Genomic DNA, 17,975 nt, shown 5'->3' on the forward strand with positions numbered 1-17,975 from the left:
TGATCCCCTTCTTTGTGAATTGGGGATACATTTGTACATCTCTAGTCTGTGTGGATCTCCACTGAATCAAAAGATGCTCTCATAATTATGGCCAAGGGTTTGCTTACTTCCTTTGCTGCCTCGTTTAATATAACTGGATAGATCCCATCCACTCCAGGTGAATTTCTTATGTTTAACTTCAACAATTTCTCCACCACTTTGCTCTCAGTTATTACAAAATCATTTAGCTCCCTGTAAGAATTTTTATAAACTTCTAGCCTCCTATACCCCGTAGAATTCGCCATGTGTGAAGGTAGATGCAAAGTACTCATTCAGGATCATCAACAATCGAACCATCAATATCAAGTGGACCAATCTGATTCATCCCTTTCCTTCTAGTGTTTGCATAAGTAAAGAAGTCTTTGCTGCTTTTCTTTGCATCGTTTACGAAAGATTTCTCATAATCTGCCTTCACTTGCCTAATTTCCTTTGTGATTTGATTACAGACTAGATTATATCTATCATAGTCTTCTGAGTTGTCTGATAATTTATCTGTATCCCATGGCAATGTAGATTTCCAGGACTGTTGGAGTCATAGTAGACCAAGTAAATACATGGGCTATGTTATGGTAACCAAGAGTAGGAACAGGTGCATGTATATCTGCATGTACACCAATGCTATGAGTATAGTTAATAAATTTGATGAGCTTGAAGTGCTGGTCAAGACATCAAAGGCAGATATTGTTGGGATATCAGAGACGTGGGATCACACAGACATAAGCAGTGCAAAATTGGAATTTAGGGAGTACAATGTGTACAGAAAGGATAGACAGGACAGGAAGAGAGGAGGGTTTATGCTATTAGTTAAGAAAGACAAAATCTAAGGAAATGCATCCAATTGATGTTGGTGGACAATGCAGTGTTGAGTCTCTTTGGTGTGAAAAAAGCACTGGGAAAGGAAAAATGACGATAGGTGTGTTATGGGCCTAATGAATCTGATGAGTATAATGAGCAATTGTGCAGAGAAATAGAGTGGGCCAGTAAATCAGATTGATTTTATAATGGGAGATTTTAATTTTCCAGAGATTGACTGGAACTTGTGGGTTGGTCACTCGCACAACAGCAACATGTTCGAGAGGCAACCAGACCAGAGGGAGTAATACTCTTGATCTGATTATCAGCAGTGATTATTCATGCATTAAGTATTTGCAGATAAAGGAACCACTGGATGACAGTGATCACAATGTACTGATGTGGGAATTACTTAAAGATGTAACTACCATCAAGGCTAAAGGGAAGGGCTTTGCTTTCATAAAAGTGACTACAGAGGTCTCACACAGTTTTTAAATTCTGCACAGTGGGATCAATTGATGATGTTACCAATGTTGAATTCTAAATGGGAAGCCATCAGGGACTTAATTTTGGAGGCTACTACGTTTTTAATTCAAACTAAGAAATACTGTTCAAGGTTTAGGCCTAAATGGATGTCAGATGAATTAATGAGGCTCTTGGCAGAGAAGAAAAATGTATGGGATGCATATAAAGTATCAGGTGAGAAAGAAGCCGATGGCAGGTATAAACTAGTCTGTAATGAAGTCACAAAGGAGGTTAGACAGATGAAGGCAGATTATGAGAAATCTTTGACAAAGGATGCAAAGAAAAACAGCAAAGGGTTCTTTACTTATGTAAACTCTCTTGGCAAAATTATTAATTTTATAACATGATTTTTATTTTTGAAGCTTGAAGTGGTGAAACCCATGTTTAGTCTCTAGAGAAAAGTTTCCGGCATCTCCCCCCCCCCCATATTTCTCCTTCAACCCATGCATGGTACTAAGTACTATAGGTTTTGATACCTTTTGTGTTGGGGTTTCCATAAAAAAAAAAAAAAAAAAAAAAAAAAAACAAACTTAAAAAATACAAATGCAAAATATGCGGTAACTGTGTTGTCTACTCAAACACCAAATTCAAACTGCTAAGAAAGGGATGAATCAGATTGGACCACTTAACAGAGGTGGGTTGACTATTGATGACCATGCTCAGGTAACTGATAAACTGAATGAGTATTTTTCATCTACATTCACACATGAGCAGTTATTGAATGAGGGGAGTGCCAGAAGTTTATCAATCGCTAACAGGGAGCTAAGTGATTTTGTAATAACTGAGAGCAAAGTGGAGGAGAAATTGAAGTTAAACATAAGGAAGGCACCTGGGGTGGACGGGACCTATTCAGTTATATTAAACAAGGTAGCAAAGGAAGAAAGCAAACCCTTAGCCATAATTATGAGAGGTTCCTTGGACTTGGGGGAGGTCCCCATGGACTGGAGGTATGCAAATGTGACAGATGTAACTACAGACCTGTTAGTTTAACTTGTGTTCCAGGGAAAATAATGGAATCAATGCAGGATCATCTAGACAAGACTGCAGTAATAGTTAAGACACAGCATCTGTTTGTTTAAGGGAGGTCTTGTCTGACCAATTTTATTGGATACTATAATGTGGTCACAAAGGAACTGAATGCCAAAAATAATTTTGATATCATATACACCTAAACCTCTTTTTACGCGATAGATACGTTCCTAAAAATTACATGTAAAAAGAATTTGTGTAAAAAGAACTACTGACTCCATAGAAAAAGTGAAGATTGATTTCAAACCTGAAATATAAGCAAAATAATGGAAAAAAAAAAAAAAAAAAAAAAAAAAAACAAACATTAAATTCGTTAGGATCATAAGATTTTTATTTACATTTCATGGAGGACACACATACATATAATGAATTTTAATAACTTTAAAAAAAAAAAAACATTCATTTCAGTTGTTTGCTAAGGATTCTATAAAAAAATGATGTTATTCGCTATCAGTTTCTGACAATAAATGTGAAAGCTTTCGTTTTCGTGAGACTGTAATATCACTAGAACTACTAGATATGGTATTATCATCAGCGACTTCCGCCTCAACTTTTGGAATTCTTCTTGTCATGTCTTGAACAAAAGTACCACTGGTTGTTTCAGTAGTTTAGGCATGAACTCAGTTATTAATTGCTGTGTTGATGCTTTAGATAAGTCACGATATAATTCTCTGTATGAAGACATTAACTTAAGCTCATGTGAAAACTTTCCAGCATGTTCTTAATTTGGATCACGTCGGGCAAAGTTAAAATCCCCCATTATAAGATATTTTGATTTACTGGCCCACTGTATTTCTCTGCACAATTGCTCATTATACTCATCAGATTGATTAGGACTATAACACACATCTACTCTCATTTTTCCTTTCCCATTTCTTTTTTCACACCAAGAGACAACACTTCATTGTCCACCAACATCAATTGATGCACTTCCTTAGATTTTATGTGTTTCTTAACTAACAGCATAACCCCTCCTCCCTTCCTGTCCTGTCTATCCTTTCTGTACACATTTTACTCCTCAAATTCCAGTTATGCACTGCTTATATCTGTGTGACACCACATCTCTAATATCCCAACAATATCTGCCGTTGAAGTCTTGACCAGCACTTCAAGCTCATCAAATTTATTAACTATACTCATAGCATTGGTGTACATGCACCTGTTCCTACTCTTGGTTACTATAACACAGCCCATGTATTTACTTGTTCTACTATGACGCCCAACAGTCCTGGAAATATCCAGCATCTTGCTTTCCAGGCTGCTGCCCATTCTAATAGAAGCAGTGCAAGAATCACTTTTGCCTCTGCCTGCGGCCACTGTTAACCTATTAGTCTGTGTATCACCCCCCCCAAGTGAACAGTTTTCTGAGCCACCTAACACTGCCTCAATAGCATCGGCAAATATTCTTACACCCTTTCAATTTAAATGTACCCCATCTCTGTAGAAGCAGTCTCTCCTGTCAACGAGCACAGACCACGCTGAAAAAAAGTCTATCCCATGAGCCTTGCAGAATCCCTCTAGGGCCAAATTGATTGACAAGGCTCTCATCATATACTCACTCCTGTCGTGTCTGGGTAGAATTGGAGACACTTTCAGATTCAACCCTAACTCGCAACTTTTTTTCAACATTGAACTGTACTTGTTCAGTAAATCTGCAGATCTCTTACTCTTAATATCATTAGTTCCAATGGGTAACAACAATATCACCTTTTGTGCTCTTAAAAGATACCTGCTCTACAACGTCATAAACTTTTGCCTCTGGGAAACACCCTGGTTCTGTTCCACGTATCCTTCTTTGCATAGTAGTATATTTCCAGTCTACCTGACAAAAGAGTCACCAACAATAACAATCCCTGTGGGACTAGCGCATTCTGCCTTGCAGATTGCCTCTGTGTTTTGTTGCCTGATACACAGGAGTGAGCTCTGCCACTGAGCTGGGCAGATGAGAGCTTGATGAGCACCTCATATTAATTTCTTCGAGGGCATTTACCCTACACTTCAAGCTCTCATAGATGCCCATCAGAATGCTGAGTTGGCACCTAATTTCTTGACACTAGGCAACTATCACACACAAAGACATCCTCCTTGGCTAGATCATGTCCTGTTTTAGAAAGGTCCACAAATATTTCACACATTTTTTGAGACTGTTATGCATTGGAGAATCACCCCCTTTGTTTCTCCCCTGATCCACAGCCCACTTGCTAGTCTGCGAATGTTTCTTGGATATTGTTGGGATATCAGAGATGTGGTGTCACACACACATAATTCAACCACAGGGGCTCACAACTGGTGAGTATGGGCTTGGCATACCAGGGTCTCTTGAGCTGGATATTATCATCATCTTTCTTGGTGATTTCTCTCTCTCCTCTCTCCCCCCCCCCCCTCCTTCCCCCTCTGTCTAAGGATAACAGAAATTTTTTTTGGCTGGTGCAGCATAAGCTTCAGGTTTCCTTGCACCATATGGCTAATAATAATAATAATAATGATGTTAAGGAATTCAGAATTGGAATTTGGGGAATACAATTGTACAGAAAGGGTAGTCAAGACAGGAAGAGAGAAGGGGTTATGGTGTTAGTTAAGAAACACAGAATCTAAGGAAGTGAATCCAGTTGACATAGATGGACATTGCAATGTTGAGTCATTTTGGTGACCTAAGCACTAGGAAAGCAAAATGAGGGTAGGAGTTGGTTTTGGCCTAATGACTCTGATGAGTACAGTGAACAATTATACAGAGAACAGAATGGCCAGTAAATCAGTGTCTTATAATGAGGGATTTTAACTTCCAGATATAGACTGGAACTTGTGGGTTGGTTACTCACACATTAGCAAGGCTTTTGTGGATTTATTAGATGACTGTTTTCTAGAGCAGTATGTTAGAGAGGCAACAAGAGGGAGTAACATTATTGATCTGATTATCAGCAGTGATTATTCATGCATTAAGAATTTACAGATAAAGGAACCACAAGGTGGCAATGATCGCAGTGTACTTCTGTGGGATTTACCTATAGATGTAACTACCATCATGGTAAAGGGAAGGGTTTTTGCTTTCGCAAAGGTGATTAAATTGGTCTCAGAGATTTTTTTAGGTTCTAAACAGTAGAACCAACTGATGATGTTACCAACAGCAAATTCTAAATTCCAAATTCTAGAAGCATTCAAGGAAGTAATTTTGGAAGTTACTAGGCTTTTTGTTTCAACTAAGAAATACTGTTCAAGATTTAGGCACAAGTAGATGTCAGATGAGCTAATGAGACTCGTGGCAGAGAAGAAAAATGCATGGGGTGCATATAAATTATCAGGCAACTCAGAAGTCTACGGCACATATAAAATATGTCTGTAATCAAGTCACAAAAGATGTTAGGCAAGCAAAGGCAGATTATGAGAAATCTTTGGCAAATGATGAAAAGAAAAACAGCAAAGACATCTTTAACTTATATAAATTCTAAAAGGAAGGAGATGAATCAGATTGGTCCACTTAATATTAAAGCTGTTTGACTGCAGATGATCATTCTCAGATAGCTGCCAAACTAAATGAGTATTTTGCATCTACATTCATACGAGGAGTTATTCAAGAATGATGGCCAGATGTTTATCAAACTCTAACAGGGAATTAAATGATTTTGTAATAACTGAGAGCTAAGTGGAAGAGAAATTTTTCAATTAAACATAAGAAAGGCACCTGGGGTAGATGACATCTATCCAGTTATATTCAAGGAGGTGGCAAAGGTATTAAGCAAACCCTTAGCCATAATTAAGAGGCATCCTTGGATTCAGGGGAAGTTCCCATGGACTGGAGATCTGCAAATGTATCGCCAATTCACAAAGGGGGATCAAATGGTGACTGGATGCAAAAATAATTTTTATATCATATAATTGGATTTCAGGAAAGCTTTTGATACTGTTGCACATGGAAGACTACTGTACAAATTGGAGCAGTATGGCATTAAGGGCAAGTTGCTACAATGGATAAAAGGATGGTTGAGTGGGAGAAGACAGAGAGTGGTAATCAATGGACACTGCTCTATGTGGACTAATATTATTAGTAGTGTCCCTCAGGGTTTGGGGTGTTGGGCCCATTGCTGTTTTGTATATGTATCAAAGATATTGATCAAGGTATATTAATGCCAAAGTTTGCAGATGATATGAAGCTTGGCAGGATTGTTAATAACAGCAATGACAGTATGCTGCTGCTGCTGCACAGGATCAGGAAAAGTTGGGCAGACGGGTTCAGAAGTGGCAACTGAAGTTTAACATTGACAAATGCAAAGTACTGCATATCGGTAGCAGTAATCCCCGAACAATATACCAACTGGGTGGCGTTACACACGGGGTAGTGGACAATAAAAGAGAATTGGGGGTAATTATGCAGTCAGATATGAAGTGTTCTGAGCATGCAGACAGGCTCCAGAGTAGGTTATGAGGTCTTGTCAGTGGTATACAAGAATTTTGTGAGCACGGATAAGGAGGTGATTATCCCTTTATACAAGGCAATGGTCAGGCCACACACCTAGAGTACTGTGTACAGTTCTGGAGGCCTAATTTTAGGAAGGATGTAGAGGAGTTGCTAGAACGAGTAAAAGAAGGGCAACAAGATTAGTGAGGGGAACAAAGGAGTGCTCTTAAGAAGAAAATTTATGTTCTGTTCTGCAAACCACAGCTTCTGAGACTAGATACCTGCAAGGTGATCTGGTTGAGGTGTATAAGGCCTTCAGTGGATTGAGCAGGCTCAATGATGATGATGATAGGATTCTTCCTTTTGCTCAGATTACAAACCTGAAGGGCCATAGATTCAAACTGAGGAAAGCCAGTTGTAGATTAAGTGTGCGGAAATTTGGCTTTAGCCAGTGGTTGATTGTTGGAACAAACTTCCATCTGTTGTTGTTGTGGAAGGTGATAGCCTAAATAAATTCAAGGCAGAACTAGACAAGCATTTGGAATGAATGGATTAGTGAAATGGCATTTTTTTTTTTTTTTTTTTTTTGGCTGATGCCGTATAAGCTTGCTTTCTTGCATCATATTCCTCTGCTAATGCTAAAAGTAAGTCTGCAGATCTACTCTTAATGTTATTAGTGCCAACATGTACAAGAATATCATGTTTTGTGCCCTTAAAAGATGATATATGTTGTACACCGTTATCTACTTTTGCCCCTAGCATACATACCCCAGTCCCATTACACATATCCAGCTTACATAATATATTTCCCATTTAGATGACATTAGAGTAATGACAATAACTATTTCCTGTGGGACGAGCGCAGTCTCCCTTGGGGAGGATTGCAGCTCTGTTGCCTGACGCAGAAATGTGATCTCTGGCATTGAGTTGGGTAGCTGAGAGCTTGATAGGTTTCCCATACAATTCGTTTGAGAGAGCCCATCCACCCTACTTTTGAAGCTCTCATAAACATCCAGTACAACACTAAGTTGGCATCCCTAATTTCTTCACATTCTCCAAACCAAACATGCATAAAGACATCCTACTTGGCTGTATCATGTTCTGTTCCAGACAGTTTGCAAACTTTGCATAAGTAGCATATTTCGTTAGGCCATGATTTGTAGGATAATCACCACCTTAAGTTCTCCCTTGAGGTACAGCACTGCAGCTACTTTGATCCTGCTGCTGTATTCTGGGGCAATATTTCTGTATAAATTCAATATAATTGAAAAGTTGAGCAGACAGGCTGAGAAGTGGCAACTGAAGTTTAACATTGACAAATGCAAAGTAATGCATGAGTAGAAGTAATTCGAAAGAAATATACCAACTGTGTGGTACTACTCAGAGTGGTAGAGAATGAAAAAGATTCACCAGATATGCAGCAATAATATGTATTCCTCTATCAAGTTTGTGTTATATGTATTACTCTATTAAGTCTGTGTTATATGTATTACCCTATACCATTATGTTTGTAAAGTTAACATCAACCTATGTGATTTAAACTTTCAAGATACCTTACAACAATTAAAACACTAGAAATCTCCCTAGCACACACACTACACTACTAGCTATGTGCTATGATATTCCTGCAAAATCACTAATACAAAAGCTCTATGAATATTAATTGCAACTGACAAAATCTCTAGTTAAATTTAAAAATAAATTAAAGAATGTGACAAGGGCTATAAAGCTATATTTTAATAAGATTTAATATATTTAATAAAATTAGGTCAATAAAACAGAAAAATAAAAAAAACGTATCCATTCCTTGAAGCTCAGAATCTTCGGCTTGGAAGTTTGCTATAACTGAAAACATTTTATGAAATTTTCATTTATGAATGAGTACAGAAAATAAGGTTATTCTAATAAGTATCATACCTTTTAGCTAAGGCTGTCCACTGCTGGAGCCAATCACAGTTTGGAATGTTTTTCATACATGCCTGGAAAGAGTGTTAAAAACATCTTCAGATGTTTTACATTATGTGCATTTTTAATTTGCAAATGTACATACTACACAAAATATATATAGGATCATCAAAGAAAGACTTCAAAAGGTTTGAATGGGTCTATGTCAATTCATTGACAATTCAGTGCATGGTAATTCATTGTATGTGACAATTGGTACATGGCAATTTGCTTGTAGTCTCAACAAGAAAAAGAATGCCATTCCCATTTAGCTTACACAATCCATTCTCAAGGCCATAAACACATCAATCAGATCACCCTGCAGGTGCCTAGTCTACAGAAGCTGCAATTTGCACAACTGAATCTACATCCTTCCTTCAGACCTGTATAGAGTACTCAAGATGCAGCCTAACCATGGCCTTATTATACAAATGGCTAATCTCCTACTTATCCCTGCTAGCAAAGTTTCTGTATATCATTGACAAAACCCTGTGAGTTGTCCTGGCAGGATGTCTGCACTGCTCAGAGAATTTGATGTCTGACTGCACAATTACCCCAGTTCTTTTTTATTCTCACTACCCTGAGTGCAGTATAACACAGTTAATAAGTTACTCGGGGTTACTGCTACCCATATGCAGTACCTTGCATTTGTTGTCGATGTTAAATAACAGCACATAATACAATATTCTCTCATGCATTTATCATCTTACTTTCATCATCATGCAGACAGCAGGACACATGGGCTACCTCAATATAACAACTACCAACACACCATTTATTTTATTTTTGAATACTAATCACAAACATTCATTCAGTCACTGCAGGGTTTACTGAATGAATAGTGTCTTTCATTATTGCTATTCATTCGGTAAAACATGCGGTGAACTGAATGCACATTCATTATCCAATAGAAAATGCAAGTAAGATATAAATATAACTTATATAAATTATATTTATATCTAAACTTAATCTGCAAGAACAGCCAATTTAATTTTACACACTCACACTCTCTCTCTCTCTGAGGGTACAACAGCTAACACTTATAGGACATTCTCAGTCATTCCCATTTATCTATTCAATTCAATACACTACACCCTGAACAGGACAGGACATAGAATTTTTTTTTTTTTTTTGCAAGTTTAGTGGACTCATTAGACTCGTGGTAGTGGAGGAGTGATGGAGGGTTTCACCAGGGGATCTGCAGGGGAAGGGGGCCCTGGCAGGACTCCTTGTTACCCATTCACTACTATCAGAAGGTATGCCAGGTGTAGATAGTCACTGGCTGGGGTGAATCCTGGATGTCACCTGAGCTTGCCAGAGGAGCCCCAAAAAAAACCTCTAGAAGTTTTTATTGGAAAGAAGTCGGAAATGATAGTTGGAGAGGGGAAAAAATAAAAAATAAAATAAAGCTAAAAAATATATTATTTTCTTTTTTCTCAATTTCTAAGTGGCCAAAATATGTAATTTCTGATCTATATGATACAGTGAATTTTCATAGCTACAAATTGTCTTTTACCCAATTGTCATACATCAAATTGTTGAATACAATGAACTGTCACATAATGAATAGTTATACAACAAATTGTGGTGAGCCTGGTTTAGATGCCTATGTTTTTTGATGTACTGTGCTGCATTAGTGAGTTTGATGTTATTAAACAAATAATACTCAAAAGTTTATTATTCAAGCAAAATAATTCTACATGTTGTCCCTGTGCATCCAAGACCATAGTTGTCAAAATTTGAAAAGTAGGTATTTCCAAAGTAAAATCTCTGCTTAACAGTTACCCAACAATCAGAAAAAGCAGAAGGGCCTTTAAAAGTCCACACCACACTAGAAATTAAGTCACAGTGAGAATATATATATTATATATTAAACTGTATAATGAAAAATTAGCATTAGCATTAGTTAGGCATATGATGCAAGAAAGCAAGCTTATATAGCATCAACCAAAAAAAAAAAATCCCTTCCTATTTCACCCATGTGTTTACTCTGAATGTTTGTCAAGTTCAGCCTTAAATTTATTTAAGCTATCAACTTCCGCTTCCACAACAACAACCCGCTGGCTAAAGGCAAACTTCCGCAGATCTGTCCTAGAACTATTTTTCCCCAATTTGAATCTATGCCCCCCCTCAGGTACTTAATCTGAGCAAATGGAAGTATCCCATTGAGCCTGCTCAAACCATTCAAGGCCTTATACACCTCAATCAGATCACTTCGTAGGTGCCTAGTCTCCAGATGCTGCAACCTGTGAAACTTAAGCCTCTCTTGGTAAAAGCATCCCTTTGTTCCTTTCACCAACCCTGTTGCTCTTCACTGCACTCGTTCTAGCAACTATACATCCTATGTAAAATGAGGTCTCCAGACTTGTAAGCAGTACTCAAGGTGTGGACCACTGCTTTTACAAAGGGCTTATCACCTCCTTGTCTCTGCTAATAAAATTCCTATATATCATTGACAAAACTCCATGCCCTGCTCTGTCAGCCCATCTGCATTGCTTAGAGAGCTTCATATCTGACTGAACAATTACCCCCAGGTCTTTTTCATTATCCACCACCCTGAGTACTACGCAGTTTGTACATTTCTCTTGGGTTACTGCTACCCATATGCAGAACTTTGCATTTGTCAATGTTAAACTTCAGTTGCCACTTCTCAGCCCATCTGCCTAACTTTTCTAGATCCTGTTGCAGTAGCATACTGCAACAGGATCTAGAAAAGCATCACAGCATCATGTATAAATACACAAGACAACAATGAGCCCAGTATTGAATCCTGGGGAACTTCACAAATAACATTCATCGATGAAGAGCAGTGTCCACTGATTACCACTCTCTGTTGTGGTTATTTAACATATCCCAAAGAATATCTAATGTGTATTCAAAATTTACATTCGTATATAATGAAGTAACATCCAAAGAGAATAAATTATCATTATCGTTGAGTCTACAGTCCTTAAGGTTATTAAATAATTTATCAGTTTTTTATCCCAAATTGTATCGCCTGTCTAAAGGGTTTTATAATACTATGTGTGTGTGTGTGGCTAAGGATGAAAATGCTAAGTTTCTGTAAGAAACAATGGGTCAAATAGGAAATCTGGTCTTATGCAGTTTTACCTGACCAAAAAGTATAGAAATGTTTTCTGTTCTGGCCTTCAATTCCTTCAACTGAGGCATGGTAATATAATCATGTCTTCGATATGTTATTAACATTTTATTGTACTAATTGACCAAACTGGTAAATAGTCCTGAGTCTACTTCAAGATAAGTGGAGGTATCTGATATAATTGAATCTAACTTAGTTATTTTGTTGTTTTTATGGAGGCTTAATGGCACATAAGCTGCTAAGGCTATAATGGGCCTAACTAACTAACTTAGTTATATAATCAGTTTCATTGAGTATTACAACTATGTCTCCTTTATCTGCTCTCTGAATAATAATGTCTTTATTTTCCCAAAGTTCACATAAAACTGAACTTTCATGTCTATTCAGGTTAGGAAGTGCATGTTTTTTATGGTATTCACCACTTGGTTAACTTGTTAAATAAATAAATCTTTTTGTGGAACATTACGAAGACCAAATTCAATATTATTATGAACTGTTTTTTTAAGTAGCTTGCAAGGTGGTAAATTATAATTTAATCCTTTGGATAAACGTGAAATTTGGCCTTGCGATAGTGTATATGAGGAAAGACTTGTAACCTGTTGATATGTCGGTATGTTGCTATTTAGTTAGTTAGTTATTTGGTTTTTAGGAGCATTAGCAACTAAGGCCATATTGCTCCGGGATATGCGGTGGTCATTCCCCAACCTTTCCGCATCCTCCGTATTTGGTGGTGATGGGCTCGAACCCCGGTCTAATCAAGAAGCGTGTGCTACGCACTGCTGCTCCTTCCCACCTGGCTACGGAGGGGCCTCAGTATGTTGCATGTTGGGCAAGAGGAGGGTGTTCAAGCACTAGCTGAAGCATTCTAATTGTGTGTTAGCATGTTGTATGCATGTTGGGGGTCGGCAATGAACTCGTATGCACTTGGTCAAAAGCTCGCGAGCATGTGTTTGAACTCGTATGAACCTGTCTTGATACCTGCAATAATGTATTCAATTTGTTAATGTGCCTGTTTTTTATTTCTGTGGCCTGTGCTTCACGTCGCAGATTTATGGAGTTCTTCAATACAGACAAATTGTCTGGATGTAGATAATTTTTTAATTTGTCGCAAAGTTTCCTAACCTGGGCAAGGTATTTTTGTTTATCGAAATGCCGAGATTTTAAAGCAAATTTAACTATATTATATTGCAAGTGCTAATTGCCACATGCCTAAAATTTTATGATTTAAATTGATCCTGGCAAATTTCAGAATGTAGTTGTTTTGAAGGCAATATTTCAGGAAAGAAATATGGTAAATTTGGGCCGAGTATCTTAGTATGGAAAAATGTAAAGACTTGTGTGACTGTTCAACGTGGCACAAGTTTAAAGTACTTGTGCCACTGTTCAAAGTATATTGAACACTGGCACAAACAGCAAACAGCTTAACAGATTCTTTAAAGATACTGAATTCAAGAGTGTGGCCAGACCAATATGGAAATTACATGCTATACTGAACAATCGCTTAGTTCTTTCTTCTTTTGCCACCCAAATAAATGACTTGGTATACAACATTTCTTGCAGCGATTGCGATTGGTCTTATCAAGGATCTACGATTCCCACTGAATATTCAAGTAAAACAGCATGCTCAGTGCGTCCTCAGTGCGTGCTTCTCGTTCAGCAGCTTCAGAATTAGCCTTCCATGCAGTTAACGAAAACCATACATTTTTATTTAATGAGGTCAAAATATTTAAGGTCCAACATAATTATACAAGACTTAATTGCAGAAACCATCAAAATTAAATCGCATAAGAATTCTATTAATGTTCGTTGTCCATATCTAATCTCCAATTCGTGGTCTTTTGCACGCATGCACAAAGACAAATAATCACAGCCTTTCATGTCTATGCATGAGGACAAACAATCTCTCTATTTAAGATTCAAGCTCACATACTCTGTAATAGCGGTTCCTGTGACATACAGTCAAGAAGCACTGTCTGCTCCAGGAAGGAAATCGTTTTTCAAAATTTACGTTAAACTTTATAAATTAATTTTATTTAATTTTTAATTAATTTTTGAATTGTTTTCAATTGATTTTTCACTGTAATCATTTTGCGTAAATCTTTTATTCATTTTAATTTCTGGAGCATATCATACGGAAGTGTTCTACGGATCATAATGAGGTAAATTTTTCTTATTCTTATATAAACATGGAATAATAATGATTTCATGTGGACAATTCTCATCAAATAGGGAGATTCTTGGAATAAAGATACTGTCAAGTGAATTCAAGAAGTACTAGTTAGCTTTTGGTGTAACACAGGATTTTGTGTTTTAGTGCAGAAAACAAAGAGGGTAGTAATGAGTGCTGCATTCAGAGAGAATGTACCATTACAAATTAAGAAAAAAATTCAGAGATGCAAACAGTGATCATACAGTTATTCTATTTGATATGATTAGCCAGTAAGAATTATTAATTTGTATATTATATTAACAACAGTTTCGGAGTCAATTTAGTTTCAGATAAGTATTTAGCATACATTAAGACATATTAACCTACCACAGACAGGTTTTCATGTGAGACTTCCTTTGTTTTCATTATTTAAACTACATAGGTAAATAAAAATCAATGCAATTCTTAAAATACATATCTGCACATACTTCCATAATTTCCAACAGAGCATCAGTGATAATTTCTAAGGAAGCCAATGGCATGTGCTCTTGGTCAGTAGATGAACAGGTAAATGATCTGTCTACATGTCGATCACCATGTCGATAATTGGAACGGAATGCTGTCACAGCTGCAGACTTTACTTTACTGATGCCAAATAAGAGGTAGAATTTTGGAAGGGAGAACTCATCTAAACTAAGTCTCAGAACCCTTTGTGTTTCTGTTAGAAGTATAAAATGTTTTATAACAGTTAAAAATACAGTAATATAACTCATCACAGGTCACTTTCTAATAGTAATAATAATAATAATAATAAAAAAATGAAGTTATACGTATCAAATACTAGAAACTCCAATTAGTACCTTGGAGACAAGATAGTTGTTAATTTAACAACTTAGTTTTATAAATAACAGAAAATGCCTAAATCATTTCTTCCTCTCTAGTCTTAAAGGAAACAAAACACAAATAAACAAACTGCATAGTTAAGACAACAGCAAAAATGTAAACTTTGCCTAATTGCTCTAAGAAAATTAAAAAATAGAAATTTCATGTCTTGTAAAAACATGATTTCATGTTGAATAATCAAGGAAATTACTGTAAAGTATAAGTGCAAAAAGAAAATACTTACATAAATACTAGAAATAGTAATCTGTGAAGTAATTTATGAGAGGTGCTTGCTGTGTTGAGCATGTCTGTTCAATGAGGAGCTACTCCTTCCTTAGCTGATTAAATCAAACTAGGCTGGCATCAAGTTTTAATGAACACATCTATCTTCAGAGAGCCATAAAACTGATTGTCTCTTCAAATGTAAAAATTGGTACTTCTTCATCCACTTCTTCGCTTTCTGTATGGATTTGTTACTTCTTCCGTCCATTATATCACAAATTTCTTCAGTGCTCAATTTGTTAAGGCAAAAATGGCATCATCACATTTTCCAAACTGGAAATTGAATGTTTAGATCAGAAGCAACTTTCAGTCTTCTCTGTCCACATCACAGAGACTGTGAATAAGTATATTATGCTTTAGGGAAAACAAACACATGCATACTAAATATAACCCACATCATTTATACTTACTTAATTTAACTGTTTATCTGTCCAATGCTTCTTTAAATTTAGATAACTTTTCTGAATGAACAAAAATTATGCAGGAGTTTATTATAACAGTGAATTATGGCTAAAGAAAACTTTTTGCATATCTATTATGTAATTATCCAACTCCATTTCTGTTTTTCTGAATCAAAAGCAACTGAGCCTATAGTGCTCCTTCAGTTTAAAATTATGTTCCCTTGTGTTTGTTACCTCAGAAAAAAAGTATTTTCTTTGGAAAGTAAAAAAGAATTTTAAATTTTAATTTGAATCTGAAAGTATTTTCTTTGTAAAGATAATCTCAGTATTTAGCTCAATAAACTCTTAAGGTACTCCATGCCAGTACAGTGGTTTTGCCACTTGTCTCTCATTTAGAGAAATTAGGATTCAAGTACTACACAGACTGCAAGAATTCTTGTGTCTCCAGTGGAAGGAGTAGGGGATCATCCCAGTAAGTTACATTTGGGTTGCCGACCAGGCTAGCCGGGTGGGTAAAGTGCCTGCCTGGCAACCCAAAGGTAGCGGGTTCGAATCCCGCCTCGGGCTTGGATCAAAGTACTGCACAAACCTTGGGAGGTGCATTACGGCCACAGAAGCTGATGCGCCAACAATTACCAAAAAAAAACAAAAACAAAACATTTGGGTTTTTAAGCCTGCACAACACGTAAATTAGTTTCTAAACACAGACAATTACATATGTATATTGCTGCTGTTATACAGTAATTGAATTTTGGTAGAGTGCTTAATTAGAAATCTGAATACTGGTTAAGTGTATGGTTGGCACATTAGCTGCTATGACTGTAGTATTAATTGTCTGATGGCACCAGGGGTTTTCATCCAATACTGGTTAAAGAATCCCATTCACAATAAGTAAAACCTTTAACAACTTTCTAATAATAAATATTTTAACCAAGTTCCCAGACAGATCATCAGTTTCTGTGATGTGAACAGACCCAATACATTGCTCTTCTCTGAACCTTTTCAACAGGTTTACCTCTTTCCTAAAATGAGGTTTACAAAATAGCATGCAGTAATAAAGTGGTGTCACACAGATATAAGGGATGCAGAACTGCAATTTGGCGAGTACAACGTCTACAGAAAGGATAGACAGGATAGGAAGGGGGGAGGGGGTTATGCTATTAGTTAAGAAACACATAAAAACCAAGGAAGTGAAGCCAGTCGACATCGCTGGACAGTGCAGTGTTGAGACAGTTTGGTGTGACATAAGCATTGGGAGATAGAAATTGAGAGTACGAGTGTTTTATGGGCCTAATGCCTCTGATGAGTATAATTGGGTACTGTACAGGGAAATAGAGTGGGCCAGTAAATCAGAGAGTCTTATAATGGGGGATTTTAATTTTCCAGATATTGGCTGGAATTTGGGGGCTGGTTACTCACACACTAGCAGGGCTTTTGTGGATTTATTGGATGATTGTTTTCTACATCAGCATGTTCGGGAGGCAACTAGAGGCAGTAATACTCTTGATTTGATTATCAGCAGTGATTCTTCATGCATTAAGAATCTGCAGATAAATGAACCACTAGATGGCAGTGATCACAGTGTGCTGAAGTGGGATTTACTCAAAGAGGTAACTACCATTAGGGGTAAAGGGAAGGGTTATTGCTTCCGTAAAGGCGACTACGATGGACTGAGACAGTATTTAAATTCTATACAGTGGGACCAACTGATGATGTCACCAACAGCAAATTCAAAATGGGAAGCATTCAAAGAACTTATCTTGGAAGCTACTAGGCTTTACATACCAACTAAGAAATATTGTTCAAGGTTTAGGCCAAAATGGATGTCAGATGAACTAATGAGGCATATGGCAGAGAAGAAAAATGCATGGGATACTTACAAATTAACACATGACACAGAAGCCTATGATAGATACAAGTTGATATGCAACCAAGTTACAAAGGAGGTTAGGCAGGCGAAGGCAGATTACGAGAAATCCTTGGCAAGGGATGCAAAGAAAAACAGCAAAGAGTTCTTTACTTATGTAAACTCTAGAAGGAAGGGGATGAATCAGATTGGTCCACTTGATATTGATGGGTCAACTGTTGATGATCCTGCTCAGGTAGCTAACAAACTAAATGAATATTTTGCATCGACATTCACACATGAGGAGTTATTCAGCAAGGGGAATGCCAGAGGTGTATTCAACTCTAGCAGTAAGCTACAGAATCTTGAAATAACTGGGAGTAAAGTGGAGGAGAAACTGTTGAAGATAAACACAAGAAAGGCACCCGGGGTGGATGGGATCTATCCAGTTATATTAAAGGAGGCAGCAAAGGAAGTAAGCAAACCCTTAGCCATAATTATGAGAGCTTCCTTGGACTCAGGGGAGGTACCCATAGACTGGAAATGTGCAAATGTGACCCCAATTCACAAAGGAGGATCAAAGGCTGATACAA

General features: G+C 37.1%; 1 protein-coding gene across 1 annotated transcript in view; it reads right to left on the minus strand.

Moving 5' to 3' along the window:
* Nf1 (neurofibromin 1) overlaps nucleotides 1–17,975 on the minus strand; it is a 1,111,953-nt gene that overhangs the window by 191,430 nt on the left and 902,548 nt on the right. The window contains exons 45-46 of the mRNA XM_090369763.1: nucleotides 14,460–14,689; nucleotides 8,696–8,757 (exon numbers count right to left, since the gene is read on the minus strand). Coding sequence (XP_090225889.1) covers nucleotides 8,696–8,757; nucleotides 14,460–14,689 — 292 coding nt within the window. The remainder of the gene's footprint in view (nucleotides 1–8,695; nucleotides 8,758–14,459; nucleotides 14,690–17,975) is intronic.

The sequence above is a fragment of the Mastigoproctus giganteus genome, chromosome 3, assembly GCF_048544385.1.
Source record: "Mastigoproctus giganteus isolate SK-2022 chromosome 3, ASM4854438v1, whole genome shotgun sequence".
NCBI classification, from domain to species: domain Eukaryota; kingdom Metazoa; phylum Arthropoda; class Arachnida; order Uropygi; family Thelyphonidae; genus Mastigoproctus; species Mastigoproctus giganteus.